The following is an 18,881-nucleotide window of genomic DNA, read 5'->3' on the forward strand; positions in this document are numbered from 1 at the left end:
CTACTAGGAAACGTTAACTTCTTCATCGAACACCTTACTATGTTACAGCTCTGTGCCGTGACACACGCATTTCTTTTTCGGAAATGTCCTCCCAGACAACTCCTGTTGATCCTTTGACACCCTGTCGGTGGACTTAATCAGAGGGGTCGAAGCTTGAGGAACAGCCCCTTCCCCTCCACCCCAGAGTGTTGGAAATTAGTCTCAATTATTCCTATCAATATCGGAGACCTTTTTTTTCTTCCCCCAACAACCTGTTACTGACAGTCAAGGTTCTATGACATAGAGGTATAGGAGGGTACTGGAATTGTTTTCTTGTCTCTAAGAATATATGGACTACCACATGTCAAAATATTGCAGCGTTCTCAGAGCCTTAGGAAGTAGCTCTTAGGAGATTGTTTTCTTGTCATTGTGTTAGCCTTGGTACGGTTAGATTTCAACTCCCGTGCTGCTCAATTTAATTGAGCAAAGAAATCATAGTGGAACTTTGGAATGATGTGGTTTACTTTGGTTTCTGGTTCAAATTCCACTTGATTTGGGATTTAACAATGCTAACAATTTGCTTTAAAACGTTCAAAAAGCCTTAGTCCAAAATCGGAGTATTTCTGTTCTTTTCCAAACATGTGAGAAGTATTTTTGCAGGGTGAAAACAGATTGTTTGCCATAGATGAGCATATACATCATTGTAAAGTTTGGATCAATAATTTATTTGCTTTAAATATGAAGCAAGAATTTATTATAATCTTGCAGATGGTCCTCAGACTCGATGTGTTAGCATTTTGTGCCCGTCTCACCGTATTAATTTTCTTTTCTCGGTAGGCTGGATTTGGTTACGGCTTGCCAATTTCTCGTCTGTATGCTAGATATTTTCAAGGAGATCTAAAACTCTATTCTATGGAAGGCGTGGGTACTGATGCTGTCATTTATTTGAAGGTACTGCATTTTATTTCTGTTATATGAAGCCATCTTTACTTTTTAAAGCTATAAGTTCTAATAACTAATGGAGAATAGCACTATATCATCTCCTATATTCAGCTCGGATTTACTCCAGTTTTACGTGAAAACCAAGTTATGTCCTACCCTTGATTTTATGCTTAGATATAGCAAAATAGGAAACATGGAGAGGTAAAAATTTAAATATTGATTTTTAAAACCATAATTCTAAGTTGTGATTTTTTAAAAAATCGTATACCCATTGAAAGGACTAATCTAAAAGGAGACAGGTTTTCATAAACTGAATTCTCGTAGTCTTTTGTTTTAGAAACTTGCCGGCTTTCCCAAAGTTGCAAGAATTCAGTGCTCATAATATGGTTACCTAAAAGTCTGATCAAATAACAAAGTTCTCTGTAAAACAAGTTTTCTCATTCATTGGTGGAGTCAGACTTTTATTTACTTCTAAACTCTAGAATATTTGGAGTATTTTTTGAATATGTAATATGGGCACATAGTACAAAATTTTAAAGCTACAAAAGGGAGAACTAAAGTCTCTCCCATCAGTGGCCCAGAGCCACCTGGTTCTCTTTCCCAGGGGTGACCATGGATGCCAGTTTCATGTGGAGCCTCATGGAAGTTGATTCTGCATTGATAAAAGTATGGGGGGAAATCTGATTTTTTTTCACACAAATGATTATTTTAGCACTTTGCTTTTTTTTAACTTTCCAACATATCTTGGAGATCTTTCCATATCAGTGCATACAGAACTGGCTCATCCTTTTAACAGCTGCTTAGTGTGTTATATGTTATATGATAAGATAGCCAGTTATTTTGAGTGTGTATCTTAGATGCCAATGCATATAAATGATATGCTATTTGATATCACTTTATGAGCTTATATTTATACATCTACTGTGTATGAAACTATTTCTTCAGGGCCCTCTGGGAGAACAGTTGCCCAGTGAACAGTAGTGTTTGGTCTAAGACCACATAGTCAAGACAGTTGAATATCTCACATCAGTATTAACTGAACTAAAATAGTTTTTGTTTTGCTCATGTGTACTTCAGTACTGGTTTTTCATGAAACCAGTACTTTCATAGAAAAGCTTTAATTTCATCCTGATCAGTCTAAGTAACTTACTTAGACTGTAATTTTAATATAACTCTAAAAATATGTATATTAATAAGGTTTCTAATGTCTTAAATAATAAAATTTGGGTCAGTATTTCATGTGAGCAGGATGACACTGTGGACCTTTGGTGTCTATTTTTGTTTCTCCTTAGGCTCTTTCAAGTGAATCATTTGAGAGACTTCCAGTTTTTAATAAGTCCGCATGGCGCCATTACAAGACCACACCTGAAGCTGACGATTGGAGCAATCCCAGCAGTGAACCCAGGGATGCTTCCAAATACAAGGCGAAACAGTAATTTACCACTTTTCTTTCTATTATAAAGTATCTGATTTTTCTCCAGTGTGTACCAGCCAGACGATTGATATTTTCAGCCACATCTTTGTGGTTTTATCACTGGAAAAGCAAAGTGATCCCTAAAGAAAGGATGGAGTAGCTTTTTCACCCCAGACAGGAAGGATAGCAAGAATTGGGTAGCCAGAGTAGCAATTCCAATAGAGGCCTTGATGTTCTAGGAGTCCTTGCCCTGTGGAGGTATCAAAAGCAGTAAGCAGGGTTTATCCTGCTTCTTTAAAAAGGAGTTAATTTGTAATTTGTCATCATCCATAGACTTCACAGAAGAATGTTTAGAGGAAGTCTGTAGGTGGGTTGAAACTGGAAAAATAAAGAAGTTAAAGTTATCAGTCAAGGTAAACAAAATGTGGTTTATCCATCTAACAGAGTATTATTATTCAGCCCTTAAAAGGAATAAAGTTCTGACATGCTACAATATAGATAAACCTTGAAGTCATTATGCTAAGTAAAATAAGCCGGATCCAAAAGGACAAGTATTGTATGATTCCACTTACGTGAGGCACCTAGAGACAGAAAGTAGGATGGTGGTTGCCAGGGCTGGGGAGTAGGGGGAAGGCGAATTTAGTGTTTCACGAGGACAGAGTTTCAGTGGAGAAGGATGAAAAAGCTCTGGAGATGGATGGTGGTAATGGTGGTACAACACTGTGAATGTACTTAATGCCACTGGACTGTACACTTAATAAAACATTTTTTTTACCATCTTAACCAGGTGGTAAATTTTATGTACAATTTACCGCAATAAAAAAAATGAAAAAGAGGAAAATTATCAATCATAGAATAACAAGTTTCACTACTTTGTGGTAATAAGGACAATAATCCAATCTTTGGTTTCCAGTTTTCTTTTTCTTCTGACTGCCTTTAAGCTCCAACTCTGCTAGCAAGAGTAAGGGTTCTGATTATTTGTTTAATTTCAAGTAACCTTTTAGTAATAGAAAAGCAGTATATGAACATTGTAAAAAATTAGGAAATATAAAAAAGGAAAAAAAGAAAAAAAGAGAAACTGCTGTATTCCCATAACCCAGAGATTACCATTCTTAGAGCTTTATCTGTGTTCTTCCAGCTATTTTGCTGTTTGTATACATGTATGTGTATTTTTCCCCAAATGAGATCATACTTTTCATACTATTGTACAACCTAGTTTTATTTCATTTAACCATCTCCACCTTTCCATGTCAATACATTTTCATCATGAAAATTCCCCTGATTTGTCCAAACAACAAATCAGTTCCAAGACCACATAACACATCTGAGTAGGTCTCAAGCTGTTTTTAATCTAGAACAGTCTTTTGTTGTTGGACCATACCAGTTGTCCTGCAAAAATGTCCCACCTTGATTTGTTTGATTTTGTCTTTGAAGTTTTATTTAATTTGTCCCCCTTTCCCTGTATCTCCCATAAACTGGAAGTTCATCTAAAGGCTCAGTGGAGCATTTTTTTGCTAGAATATTTCATAAATACTCTTGCAGAATTACACTCTGAGACCCATGATGTCTGGTTGATCCACCATTAGTAATGTTAAGACTGACCGTAATTCAGGTGATGACCGTCTGATCCCTCCATAGTATAGTTAATTTTCCCTTCTCAACCAGAAAGTAATCTGCGTACTGTTATTTTGTCATGTTATTTCGGCACCATGCAACCATCACCTAATGGTTTTTAGCACCAGCTGATAACTTTGGCCTTAATCAGTAACTTTATTAATGTTTATAAAATGATGAGTTCTTTTTTTGTTAGTATCATTCCTTTGGCAATTATTAGCTGACATTCTCCTATAAAGTTCTTCCTCAACAACTAAGGTCATTTAGGTACCTTTTGAAGTACAGTTCCTCCTGGCAAGGCAGGATAAGCATTTCAGTCTTTCCCTTTAATTACCAATTTTCAAGGTAAGAAGTTGAGTTAAAAACCACCTTAAATTTGACCAATGAGTTTCTGGCTTTCTCTTTTTTAAGTATGATTACAGATGTTGTAGATTTTTATTGCTTTGATATGTTTCAGTCAATATTTAACATATATATAAAAAGTGTTCAAATCTTAAGTTTATAACTTAATGAATTTTTACACCTGTATTTCCAGCACGTGAAAAGGCTGCTTTCTAGTCAGACTCTCCTCCTTTTTCCCTCCTTACCATGTAACAATTATTCCAACTCTATCACCTATCACTGTGTCTGACTCTCTCACTGCTTGCACTTAAAACAAAAGGAAGATACAGTGTGTGCTCTTTTTGTGTCTGGCTTTCTGTGAGGTTCACCTATGTCATTGCATGTAGTGGCCATCTTTTTGATGCTAAAACTGGCACACCTTTGGCCACTGGAAGCTATTTTGAGCCAGATCCTTTGTGTTCCATTGATAAAACCGTATTCATCTTTGAAAGCTTCCTTGCTTTCTGGCCCAAGATGATGTCTTAGGCTTATCTTACACTTTGCCTAGAATCAGCCATTTTCCTCAAGGACTCCTGTTTCCTTTTAATGGGTATTAGAGACCCTAATCTGGGTGTTGGAGGTGTACATTATACCTTTTCTAGTCCCCTTTTCTGGGCAGAACTATAAAATACATATCTTTTATAAGATCATATTGATATTTTTATTCGATTTTAACATTGTAATGTTTCTCGCTAATATTTTTTAATTATTTATTTATTTATTTTTGGCTGTGTTGGGTCTTCGTTGCTGCATGCGGGCTTTCTCTAGTTGCGGCAAGCGGGGGCTACTCTTTGTTACAGTGCATGGGCTTCTCATTGCAGTGGCTTCTCTTGTTGTGGAGCACGGGCTCTAGGCGCTCAAGCTTCAGTAGTTGTGGCACGTGGGCTCAGTAGTTGTGTCGCACGGGCTTAGTTGCTCCGCGGCACATGGGATCTTCCCGGACCAGGACTCGAACCCGTGTCCCCTGCATTGGCAGGCGGATTCTTAACCACTGCGTCACCAGGGAAGTCCCTCGCTATTATATTTTAATTGTATATATTTCCTCTTACTCTGAAAACCTTGATTCCTAACATAGTGCAACAGAAAGGTATTTGTATGCAAATAGAGTTTATATAGCTTTGTGATTTTGTACCTTTATAGTAGCATTGGTCTTTTCTGATGAATGATATACAGGCTATCTATATTGATGTTTATTCTTTTCTACGGACGTCTTGTGATGGACCTCTGTGCAATATTGCCGGACTGGTCACTCACCTCAAATGATGAAATCTACAGGAGTTTGGTTTGTGCACGTGAGTGTGAGTGTACACACAGGTGTGTGTAGACACATACGCACACCATCCCTGGCGGAGATTAAGCTAAATTAGCTTGAAACCCGTGGATCAGTTTCCCTTGATTGCATTTTCAGTCCGTATGTAAGTCAAGTAGCATGTTGGGCATCAGTGTGAGCAGTTAATTCCAGCTATGGCTCCGGTAGGGGGAGTTATTTGAGTAGCGCATAAGCAGTCTTTATAAACATTAAGGTCCATTTGGATTGTTAAAAGATGGCCTTTGTTGAATATTGTTTTAAAGGCTGTTTAGGGCTTCCCCGGTGGCACAGTGGTTAAGAATCCGCCTGCTAATGCAGGGGACATGGGTTCAAGCCCTGGTCTGGGAAGATCCCGCATGCCGCAGAACAACTAAGCCCGTGCGCCACAACTACTGAGCCTGCGCCCTAGAGCCCTCAAGCCACAGCTATTGAAGCCGCGCACCTAGAGCCCGTGCTCCACAACAAGAGAAACCACCGCAATGAGAAGCATGCGCTTGCCGCAACTAGAGAAAGCCCACACGCAGCAACAAAGACCCAGTGCAGCCAAAAATAAATAAATAAATTTTTTTAAAAAGTCTACTTAAAACTTTAAATAGTTTAGGAGGTTGTATACTGCTGACTAAGTATGAGCCTTCATTTCTAATATCTTAGACAAATTTTAGCAGAAAGCAATTTTTAAGATTTTAAAATGGTTAGCCTGATATTTCAGTTATACAAATAGCATAATTGGTGGCCACCTTGGGAAAGTATTTAGTAGGAATGGTAAATTCACTAGGGGAAAGAGAAATCCTAAGAAAATTTATTTCCTAAGCAGATTTTTAATTACAGCCTTACTGAGATATAATGCAGCCTTTTAAAGTGTACAAATTCAGTGGCTTTTGGTATATTCACAGAGTTGTGTGATCCTCACCCACTGTCTAATTTCAGAACATATTCACCATCCCCCAAAGAAACCCCATACCCATTAGCAGTGATTCCTCATTTCTAATCAGGTTTTTAACTGAGAGGAAAGAACTCTTTTAAAGTATATATAAGTCATTAAATGGTAATTCATTTTCTGTAGTAACCATAGAGAATAATTCTGAGATAAGGCACGCGTTTTTGCATCATCACTGTAACTAGATGCTCTGAATAAGTCTCGCGTAAAATAGAGAAGGTTGTCCTCATAAACTCACTGTGGATATTCCCATTATTTTCTTTGTAGGGACAAGTTCAAGACTAACAGAACTTTGTAAAGAACTGAATGCTTCGGTCCTCTCCATGAAGAAAAGATGGTCTTCTGCAAGTCACCCAGAAAGAACTCCTTTCCTCCACCAACTCTGCGTGCGGCACTATAGTTAATCCAGTGTTTGAATGTGTATTTGCCCTCTGTATGAGGTGGACCTTTTCCACAGAAGTTTCCTGTAGCTACTTCAGATCTTCCACTAAAGTAGTAACTTGAGTCATTTTTCGTAGTACGTTGCCGTGGTTTGGTTTGCGCCTGTCATAAGGGGACACAGAACCTCGTTAGCACTCGCCTCCTCATACCTCTGTCCTCGTTATCGTAGAGTGTCTACAGTCTCCCCAGATTTCTCAGCTCCCTCCCCACTGCAGATACAGCCGATCTCTACTGTTGCTCTTTGTGACCAAATACCATGTTTGTCCCAAACCACCAGCTAAGGCCTGAGGAGTCCGGAAGTTGAGGACGTCAGCTTAGCATGTCTTGATAATTCGGTCCCTGGGCCCTTCCTTTCTCTTATGCATCCCTCCTCACTCTCTGATTTAGACTTTGGCCTTCTTCCATCTGACCGGATTCTCATTGTGAGGTATGGGTAGTTTCGTGTTAGATCTTCCTCTTGGATGCATAGGTTTTATTTTGAAATTCATTTGTATACTTCCATTCTGTCAATTAAAGCGTTCCAAAAGTTGTCTTGGAATTTTTCACTTAACTGCTTGGTTTCAAAGATCTTAAGTGAAAGTCTACCTTCTGGTCGTTATCAAGTTCGTAAAGAGTGGGAAGTGGAATTTTTATGCTTATGTAACAGTTTTACCTCTGAATACTGTCCTTTTGTCATGTTATATTCCTTTGTAGTTTTCTAAGTCCCTATGTGATGCACTTTACTAGTTGTAAAATAGACCGAAGGGAAAAGTTCTTCCTAGTTTATTTTGAAAAATGCCCCAGGTCTTCATAATTTATATTTTCATGAAGTTTAGCCGGTTTTAGAATTGTCTATCTGATTTTCAGCATAGTTTATTTTTTGCTGGAAGGTGGACTTGGCAGAGGACTTGAGGTGAGGAAAGAGGAGCCATGTTGTATTTACTCTTAGAAACGGAAGCTGAGAGTCCAGGTTAAAATTCACAAGTTATAAAGCTCCACAGGATGTGTTTCTCTTCACTATAATTTTTCGTATATTTATGATCTACTTTGACTTCTGCTCTCTTTTAACATCCATATAAATGTTCCCATCCAGTGTTTAAGTATTGAATTCACTGAGTTCAGAGCTGTCACTTGTAAAGTATTCCTCCTCCTTCAGTCACAGTTTTTCCCTGGGTGGAGTTGTGCGCTGACCAGCTGCGCTTGGCTTGATGTCACCTCTGTTTCTCTTAGTTCCACCAAATCTGATATTCTTTCATTTTATCATGTTACCTGAGCTCATGATTAGTTCCTTCATCTTTAGAAAGACCTCATCTCTCCCATCCCTAGAAGGCTGTCATCAGGGGACTCATAATTAGTCAAGAAAAAGACCGACGTACTTCCAAGATACGGGTGATGAGGTGGTCCGTATGGAGGTCTGTTTCCTGAAGACTGAGTCAGTGTCTTGGGAATGGGGCTGTTCCGTATGATTGTTTCCTTGTGGTATAAAGATGTAAAAATAATAGCCCTTTATTTTTAAAGACTCCAGCTTTCTTCTAAGTTTCAGATCATCTATCAGTATCTTACTTGGCCTGCATTTCCAACCATAGCCCTTTACACTTTCACTTGTGATGTGCTGTAAGGGAAGGAGGCAGCAGTTTCCGGAGTGTTCCCTCCTGCTTTGTTCTGTGTGCTTGAGGAATTCCCATTGATTGATATGCCCTCACCCCAAGCTCCATGTAAAGGTTGCAGATGGAAAAGCTGATGTGAAAAAAGCCTATGATCTTCCTCCCTTTTTAGGTCTTTTTCAAAAGTAAAGATTTCTTTCAGTGTTTTAATGACTTAACTGGTAGTCCTCTGCTGACACACGTTTCGGCTTACTCATATCCATCTGACACCGGGACAATCTTGCCTCACCTGTCTTTGTTTTCTGCATTAAGAAATTAACTTTGCTTCTGAAGCAACCATCAGAAGAGTTTCATAATATCTTGCATTCACACAATTTAGCTGCCCCAAGTATCAATTTATCCTTCCTGATGGCCGTACATCATTCCCTGAACCTAGGTGCATCCCTCTGGCTGGTTGCTGTGCTTTGTCTCTGTGTATCTGGTCACATTTCTACGTGTTGTAAAGTACATAGACATTAACCGTCTTTCAGCTAAACTTGTTTAGTCCTCCCAAATTGCCCTGCATTTCCCTCTCATTTACTCAACTTTATTTTAAGTATTTGGGGACAGTGTCTACTATTTGAAGTAGGACCTGGAACATAGTAGGTGCTTAATGAGTATTAGCTGAATTAGTGAATGGAGATTGACAGACATTTACCTTGGATGGTGGGTAACTGTCTTTGTTTCCAAATTAAAAATAATTCAGGTCAGGAGCTGTGAGCTGTGGAAGTACTGAATTTCCTTTTTATAGTGCTAAGAGGTGACTTGAAAATGGAGAGAAACAAGAGGAAGGAAGTAGTGATGGATCCATGGGAGCCATCTGATCCTTTCTTTGTCTCTGAATGACTGATTTTGACTCCTTAATATAGTGGGTTCTTGCCATCCAATCAGGTGACATGGTTTTATACCCTTGCTTATAGATTCCAGAGAACTTTCGCATACAGCATCCTATTTGATCCTTCCAATGCCACGTGGTGGACCATGCAGGTATTATCTCTCTTTTTCATATGAGTTCCAAAGCAGTTCAGTGGTTTGCCACGGTGGCATGGAAGAACCAAAGTGAGTAGTTGGGTCTTCTTGTTCCTAGGTCCATGCTCTCAGCGATGCCCCAGGTAATTAGCATTATCTCTTTTTTGAGGAATTTCTTGGGTATATTAACCCTCAAGGGTAAGATATAAACCAAAATTTTTCGGTAGTGTCAGAGAATTTCATTCAGGAGAGGTTTTCTTTTGTGTGTTTTCATCTTGGCATAGTTAGTGGAGATAATCGAATGGATTTGGCGGCTGTCACCTAGAAAGGCAGCCGACTTTAAAGTGTATAACTGTTGGTAATTACTGGAGTTATTTAGACTTAATTCTATGTTTGAGTGAACTCAGTGCTCACTGCCAGCCTTCTCATACAATGACTCCACATTCGAGAGTCGATGCTTTTATCTCTCGGTGGACTGGATTACAGTTTCAGTTGGATTTTCTCGCATAGTTACAGATGCCTTTCTGTTGCCGTCTTTTATGAACAGTAACTTGGCTGTCTCTCAGATTCTTGGATCACGTCTTTTTCCCCTCAGTTCTTTGGAGACATCACTCTGTTGTCTTCTAGTGTGTGGTGGGTCTGAGAGGGCTGAGTCCAGACAGATTTTTCTTCCCCTTTTGTAGATGAACTGCTTGTTTGCCCTGAGTACTTGTGATTTCTTGTTTATCCTTGAAATGCAGTAACTTCATTCGAGTGTGTCTCGGGGCCAAGAGTTATCTGTTGGCTTTTTCTGGTCCTCGGTGAGCATCAGACATTGACATTCGGGCCTTTCTGCGTTTCTTACCGGTTTATCGGCTCTCTTGTTCAACAATCTGCCCCTATATTGACTCTCTGTTCTCTGTCCTTCACATTTATCTTTCCTTTGATTGCTTTTGGTCTCCTTGTCTTTCTTCCTGCTGTGTGATTTTTTCCCTCAGGTCTTAACCTCGCATTTCACTGATTCTGTTTTCTGTGGTATTGATTCTGGGCCCCAGTACTTGCCATGTGGCTTTCACTTCTGCTGCAGTTTTCTTTTCTTTTTTTTCCCTCTGTGTCTTTCCTTAGCTCTGCCAGCTTTTTCTCTCATTGTGTTTTCCTCTTTGACTCCTTTTTTTCGTTGCTTGGGAAGCTGAACTCTGTTTTCGTGGATTCTGAAATGATTCTGTTTCCAGAGTGCATTTTTCTGTGTTTTGCTTCTTTCATTCCTTTTGTGTTATTTTGCTTTTTTCTTGTTGCAGAAGTATCGTGATGGCTTTTTTCTGCTTATTTGTTGGTCTTTGCATGGGACCATTTCTGTCTGCCGAGAAGAGTGTGGATAAATCCTCCTTGACTTCTCCTTTTTCAAGTGAGAAGCATTTGATCACCTGCGCCCCTGAACTGTAAGGCTGGATATTGACGGAATGTAATGGCAGAGGCTGTCTTTGTTTTCCGTTCTGCTATCTGGACGCGGGGGAAGGAGGAGTGAAGCAAAGCCTCCTTGGAGTGCCTTCCGTGGACACTGTTGAATCCTTCGCCCTGGGGTGGGGGGTGCTGGGTCCCAATGGGGGAGAGGATTGCCCTCGAGTTTCCCCATGTCCATTAGACGTCGCCCCAGCAGGAGTGTGGTGGGTTCGTCCCTCTGCTCTGCTGGGTTATACGTAGTCAGTATTTGTGTGTTTGGCTCCAGAGTTACTGTTTCTCTCCTCTGCACACAAACGGCGCACCTGAGATGTCAACCTCCCCTCCTAGTTTTTGCTTCGGGAAACATGCCCACGCAGTGTGCCCTCAGCTTGTCTTGACCGCCACCAGGCTTTATTTCTCCAAGTTAAGAAATGATTGGTAGAGTCCTTTGGAACGCTCTCAACAACTGCCCAGCAACTGTGGCCTGCTTGACAACTTCGAGAACCCTCCTCTGATTAGTCCTCAGCTTGGTTGTCAGACACTCTCCTGGAGTCCTCGGTATGGGGTGGTGGCTTTTATTAGTTTCCCCATAGACAGCTTCTTTTTCAGCTTTTGGATGTATGTGTTGAAAGGCAGGAGCACTTATATAAACATGAATTTACTCTGCCATCTTCCCAGCAGTCCAGCTGCCTAAACATTTGACTTTGAAGATAATGTCCTTCCTAATCATAAGCTATATGTTAGTCAACAGATGGAACCAATATCGCTAGTAGGAAAGCACCATTAATAACTTAATACAGGGTTTTTGTTTATTGTTCTTTGTGGAAAGATAACTTTTAACTTGGGTTTCTGGTCCATTGATTAGAGAGATCAGTACCTTCTGGTTTGAAAACAGGGGGCATGTGACATTTTCATGAACTTAAAAAGTTACCAGCCATTGACAGTGATTTATTAGTTAATTAAATATGATGGAATATTTCAAACTAGCACATAATCAGAATTATCAGGAGAAGTTTAAACTATTTTTTACTGACAGGTTACTAGTAGAGCTGCCCAACGGAGGGTGGTGACCCCGTGAGAGCTTTACTGTGACACAGGTTTTCTTACCTGTCTTTTCATCAGCCCGTCTTAAAATGTGGTTCATTAAGAAACAGAAAGGAGTCAAGTCCTCATCAGGATGATTGCTGATATTCATGAATATACCTTGAGATGGTTTGTAGGTCTGGGACCTGCTGTCACACAAACTGACATTTCAAAAGTGCATTTATAGGGGGATCACAGATTGGGGGTTCTATTTCGCCTATTTGTAGGATTGAAGCCTCCTTTCCTCAGTGGGCAGCGTATTCCACTGGGCACACTTTCCTCACCTTCAGAGCCGAGCACAGTGATCAAGGAGCAGGGGTGACAGCCTTGCTCAGTGCATCTAACTCCACCCTGTGCAGTGCCTTCCCCTCAGGTCAGAGTGTTGGCCCAGGTTCCGTCCTGGTGTGAAGTGCACAATGGAACACGTGTCCATGTGTGAGGGACGGAAGAAGTGAAGGTGGCAGACAGAGGAGTTGTGGAAAGGAAAGCCGTGTTCATTCCTCCGTTTAAATAATAGCGAGCATCTGCAGCGCGCTAGAAGTGCCCAGGGCTGGGCACGTGGCAGTGATGACAGCAGACGGAAGTCCTGGCCTCGCGGGGCTCACGTTCGGGCAGGGGGATCAGACGAGACACTCAACGAGGAAAGTTTCTAGTACAGTTGGGAGAAAAATAAAGGCGGGAAGGGGGTTGCAAAGGACGAGTGGTGGTGGAGGCACCGAACCCTGTAACTGTTGTTTTCATTGTCACGGATGGATGGGTTCCTTGGACGAGGAGGCATTGGTGAGCCCTGAGTTCTTGTCTCCTTTGTATCTGTTCATCTGCATGTGGAGAGGCCGCCTTCTGGGCCTGGCTCCACGGGGCGCTGTGACTTTGGGTCCAGGAGCCGGCTGAGCCCTTTGCGGGGCAACGTGGTAAGGTGAGAGGAGCCAGCTTTGATCGTCACATTGCACTGAATGGTGTGGGCTGCTGTTTCCTCGTAACGAAAATGCAATCAGAGCAGCTTCCAGATGTATCTTTGTAGAACTTCAGAAATCATGATTGAAACCAAATCTTCCCAATTCCAGCTTCTGGCTGATGATGCTGGAGTGAAAAGAGCTGCTTGTCAGGAGGACGTGAACGCTTGCGAACTGGTTTGAGACGTGGAGGAAAGGCTTAGCCGAGGCGGCTTCCCTCTCAAGTCCGTAGGTTGGCATTAGCTGTGTTCAACCCCCAAAATGAAGAAAATAAAATGACAGCAATATCGAGGTCACAGAATCCTTGAGAAACCATTGTTTCTGCCTTTTCTTTCATCTGTCTATAAAACCTGGACTTGAATTGCCTAGGATCCCAGTGATGGGGTCAGTGGAGCCGGACGCGGGCAGCTACTCATGTTGGGACACAGGTGGCTCTCGGTGGTGGTACTGCTCCCTCGGAGGCAGCAGCAAAGCCGGGGAGGACACTCGGTTTTCTGACACCTGCCTGGCTGGTCCCAGGGAGGGTAGAGCCGAGTGCTGGAGCAGGAGAGGGGATGAGTTGAATTATTCCCATAAGTAGAGCCGATTTGTCATCCTTTAAATTGACTTATTTGCATATAAATGAAAGCACCTTAGGGCATCACTACTGAAAGCCTCCAAACAAATGTCTGATGCAGTTAAGTGCCTGCATTAAAAGAAAGCCCACCCCTTATCTCGCATTCATATCCTCGCAGCGTTTAATAAATCCGTAATGGTATTTGACTTCCCCTCTCTGTATCCTTTTCCCTCCACCACTGCCAGACTCTGCAGGGGTGGCTCACTTCCCAGTTTGAAGTGGTGACTTCAGTCTTTGATGGAGTCTGCACATCTCTTGAAAAGGATAAGCAGTAGAGTTTGATACCTGGAGTCCCACGGTCCAGTTTGGACTATTGGCAATATTTTTGGTGGGATTTTTTTTTAACGTTAGAGAAATGAGTAGTAGGTTTGTGGTAATAGTGGATCCAGGAAGCTTGCGGTGGAAAAGAGGATGAATTTAACCTGAAAAATATTTCTCTGTTCTATAAATCTCTCAGTGACATTTGGATTAATCAAGCATAATTAAATGTAGTTAGATTTTTGTCAGATTGTAGTTGAAAATAATATTCATCTATGAAGAGGGTAATATATTCTGTAGAAATTTTATTAAGCACTTTAGTTAAGCAAACACCAAGGAGAACAAAATCAGCCTCAGGAAGGTTAATTACTAAAAAAACACAAAGTATAGTAGATTATGTAAATCATTTTAATTTTGAATTACTATGGCTTGAGCTTTCATTTACATAGAGAGGTATTTTGGATTTGTTTTTCATATCACATTTTCCAAAAGTACAAAATGGTTATTGCATTCTTTAAAAGTTCTCATCATTTGAGGATTCCATTCCATTGCTTAACTTTTTCATGTTACATAGTTTCCAAAACTGAAGAATTGCAGTTGCATTCTTTAAAATGCAACTATTTTGTCATCCCACTAAGTTTGTTATAATTGTAAGAAGTCTATTTTTATTTCTGTACCTTTAAAGAAGTGATCTTTTAAGAGAAGTATTGGGAGAGAGAATGTATGTGAAAGCATCCCGCCCGTGCCTGGCCTCTCCCTAAATAAAATAATTTTTTTTTTAAATAAAGTAGAACAGAAGAGTTTAGACTATAATAATAAATCTTTTTATTTTAGTAATTTCTTTAAAGGGAGAAGTGAAGAGATCAAATTGATTTTATAAGTTATATTTTTTTGTACTCAGAGAATTACATTTTCACTACCCTTGCATGTCTCAGGGATAGCCTTTGATAAGAATCCCCATGAAAATCTCTGAAAGTCTATCCTGGTGTGCTCAGATTTGATAGTTCTTGTCTAAATTTCTAGAGCTAGAGTTTCGAAAGTATTGTCATCTCAGGAACACAAGATTACCCAAGAAACTTGAACTTCGTTCTTATCAGCACTCAGATTCTATGTGTTTCTAGGCTTTTTCGTGATAAAAGGACACCTAAAAGTCCTAGGTTTAGTAGGTATACAAAGACCTCTTTATCGCGCTTCTCTGAGATTTTCATAGAAAAATCCTGGAATTTGATTTTGTTGATAATTTTGCTTCTTGGCTTTTCAGTGAAGATTCTGTTTCCCATTGGATTTGAATCCTTTTGGGATAATAAAATTTCACTTAAAAGCACATTCTATTAAATAATTCTAACTTTTGCCAACCTCAGAATGGCCTGCTGACTTTTGCAAATGGGCCGAAACAGCACAAATGTCAAAGATCATATGTACTCTAAGCAATATGTTCGCCCTGCAGTTAGCGAAGTGAAGAAATGTCTAATCCTGGCACTTATGACTGGCTTAATGGCTCTTCAGTTCATCTCTGCCTTCCAAATTCGTTGAAAATGACACATTTAGAATGGAATGCTTACTGATTACAGAACTACTTAATGTTTTAAAATATTCTTACCTTGAGATTCTTTTTGGGAGAAAATGGAAAGAACCTTAACATTCGGTTCTGTTTTGGCTCTTCATATATGCCAGGCATTAAAAAGGCAATGACAGGGCTTCCCTGGTGGCGCAGTGGTTGAGAGTCCGCCTGCCGATGCAGGGGACGCGGGTTCGTGGCCCGGTCCGGGAAGATCCCACATGCCGCGGAGCGGCTGGGCCCGTGAGCCATGGCCCCTGGGCCTGCGTGTCCGGAGCCTGTGCTCCGCAACGGGAGAGGCCACAACAGTGAGAGGCCCGCGTACCGCAAAAAAAAAAAAAAAGGCAATGACAAAAGTGAAATCTCATTGGGCGTCAAAGGCATTTGCCGTTTGGCCATGCTTGATATACAAGAGGAGTGATGAGGGGTTGGCGAAAACAGGCAGGATGAGTATAAAATGTTATATTGCTGTTTATAATACATCATGGCACCCCTTTCTTATAAATTCCATCTTCTTTTGTCACTTGAACTTTTATATCCATGGGAAACCTCAGTCAGTATTTTAAAAGGCACTATATTTACATTAAGAATTGGCCTGTGCCTTTATCTAAAACACTGCTGAGGTTACTATTCCCCATGTTTAATTAGAACAAATGTTTTAGAATAATTACAGCTACAGCCTGTAAGTGTAGGGATCTGAAAACACTGAAAACCACCTGCCGTTGGAGAGGGACCAGGCAAGATCGCAGGCTTCGCAGCGTGGCTTGCCGATCGCCATCAGGACGCGGGTTTTGCCTGGTTGTTATAACCAGCATTAAACCTAAAATAGAAGGGGCCTGCCAAGATCCTGTATCTGCTCCCTTTTTCTCTAGCTGCCTGTGTAAGTCTTCCAGGGGAAAGCATCACATAAAGTCCTTTGATATCTTGCTTTTTACTTTTAAAATTCCTGTTAGAGCTGGCACGTGAATTTGACCAATAAGTTGTGCATATGCTTAAAATTCTTTTTTAGCCTAGACCAAACTAAAGGTATCTTGGCTCTGAGGAGACAGCCAAGGCAAGGTTTACCTAGAAAGTAGAAAGTATTACGTATTTAAAAAGTGCAAGTTGGCTATATTCAGTGTCGGAGGAACTGAACTCTGTTGCCTCTTCCATCGTTTCTCTTACGTTCCTCGTTGTTATTCTGTCCTCTCGCTGTGCTGCACTGGAACCGAATGCTCCACTCTGATTAAAAACCCAGGCTGTGGTCGAGTCCGTCCTGGACGACATGACGCATGTTTTAGGAGAGTGAACCCTATCACTTTAGCATCCTGGCTAACCCTGATCTCTGCAGAGTTCCTTGGTGTTAAAGTCATCTGAGATTGTCATTGCTGCTTCAGGTTTATATACTCATCGTGCCATCTGTTGGTCTAAGTTCACATCCTCACGAAAGTACATGAGTGCTTGTAACTTCAATATTTCCCAGATTTAGAACACAAGTTGTGAATAGTTAAGAAATGCTTGAACCAAATAAGAAAAGTCAACGTGGAGTAAAATATACCATTGTGAACATATTTAATGCTGCATTGAAATGTGAAGTCACTTGACTGATTTCTTCCATCATAACTCCTTAACTCATAAAAGCAATGTCTAAACTGGGAACAATAGCTGATTTAACAAGAGAAGTAGAGTAACGTATATATGAAATGAAAGTTCATTACAGTGTTCGTACCCCTAAGTCCAAATCTGACCTGGTTGGCTTTGGGCAGCTGTCGGCTCAGTTACAGTGAAATGTACGCGTGTGTCCGGTGTTCACGAGCTGCCTTGTGGTTTGTAGAGGGAAGCCCGGCCCCTCGTGTTCTGTGCTGTTCTGTGGCCTGGCTGGTACACACTGTTACGAGTGAAGAATTACTTTGGTTTGAGGTAATTTGTCGCGCCACGTTCCGTGGAGAAAAGTGGTTTGTTTTTGTGATTGTTGGAAAAACACGACCAGGGAAGTGTGTGGCTCAGATCATGTTCCCCATCGGTCGCGGAGCCATCCTTGGTGTGTGTCAGAGCCAGACGAGTCCTGGAGCACGTGGACAATTGTGTACTACAGTCATCGAACAATAAAGTGGTAGTTGTGTTTCACTGTGCGTCCGTGTGGTCTTTTCCTGAGCTCTTGTCTGTAGTCTCATCCGTCCCACCTGTAAGCTCCGCCTTCTGCTCGCTCCGTTTCTGGAATTCAGTACGTGAACAGCACGAAGCACCTTTGCAAGTTGCTGGGAATGGGCAAGAGTGCATTTTAAAATGTTTATGATCACTCGGAGGAAAAACAGGTTCTTTGGATTCTCTGTGGCAGGGAACATACAGCTCACCTTTGGGGGGAACATCCTACTGGCAAAATAAACTGCTTAACAGTGAATCGTTATAGCGGTAGTTTTCATAATACGATCCAGGGATTGGAGAAAGGGGACTATATAATATATCGGCCAAGCCAGGACACTTTTGACAGTGAGAACGAGCACTGTTAATAATTATGCTGTAAACCACGTCAACAGATGTAAACTGGGACTGTCCTGGACAAATTGGGATTGACTGGCCGTGGACCACCTACCCCAGAATTACCTGAGATGCTGGTTAAATGCAGATTCCTGGGCTCTGCCTCAGCTCTTCTGATTCAGATTCTCTGGGGTGGAGGCCTAGGAATCTTGATTTTAACAAATGCCCCAGGTGGAATTCTTTTAAAAAATGTAAGTTGGAAACTGCTGCTGTTGGTTCCATGGTCTCTTCTGAGGAGCTGGTGCAGCACTGACACCAGAACCCAGTGCCTCCAAAGACACTTGGCTGCACTTAGGTACTTCCTGACTGACTGAGAGATGGGGTCTTCGTGTTATTTGCCAATGTGTCATTCTTTTACTAAGTCTTCAGTGATGAATGGGTGTCTTTTTTCAAATTTGAGAGCTGCACAACTGCCTGTCCTGTGTTCTCATCACTAAAAAACAAAACGTCTAGAAAGTTTGAGGCAAGAAACTTCGGTTTGGATGATTCCTGGGGAGTATTAATGTCAGGAAATCAGCATGTTTGCCTTGGTTCCCCTACCGGCTCCCTGTTAACTGTGCTTTGGTATCTTCATCTATTAAATTAGGGAGTTGGACTGCATGATTTCAGGGTTCTTTCCAGGTCTGATGTTACAGGGCTCTCTTTAAAACCTAAAATGTGAAGCAGTTACTAATCAACTGCTGTCATGTTGTGCTGTATCTTGCCCAAAGAATACCAAACCACTGACTCTTGAAAGTGACAGTGGTTTTAGTTAGAATTCTTAAATCGTCCATCCAGCAGTCACTGTTCTAACACATCATTCACATCTGGGGAAGAGCATTCTTGTAGCAGCCACTCCTGCCCTGTTTGAAATTCAGCAAGTAACTATG

At 41.1% G+C, this 18,881-nt stretch overlaps 1 protein-coding gene across 3 annotated transcripts in view; it reads left to right on the forward strand.

The window, feature by feature from the left end:
- PDK3 (pyruvate dehydrogenase kinase 3) overlaps nucleotides 1–17,585 on the forward strand; it is a 259,141-nt gene extending 241,556 nt beyond the window's left edge. For all 3 annotated transcript variants that reach the window (XM_079910041.1, XM_079910042.1, XM_079910040.1), the window contains exons 10-12: nucleotides 817–930; nucleotides 2,214–2,353; nucleotides 6,844–17,585. In XM_079910041.1, coding sequence (XP_079766167.1) covers nucleotides 817–930; nucleotides 2,214–2,353; nucleotides 6,844–6,874 — 285 coding nt within the window. In that variant the 3' untranslated portion in view covers nucleotides 6,875–17,585. The remainder of the gene's footprint in view (nucleotides 1–816; nucleotides 931–2,213; nucleotides 2,354–6,843) is intronic.
- The last annotated feature ends 1,296 nt before the right edge of the window (nucleotides 17,586–18,881 follow it).

The sequence above is a fragment of the Stenella coeruleoalba genome (assembly GCF_951394435.1).
Source record: "Stenella coeruleoalba genome assembly, chromosome: X".
NCBI classification, from domain to species: Eukaryota; Metazoa; Chordata; class Mammalia; order Artiodactyla; family Delphinidae; genus Stenella; species Stenella coeruleoalba.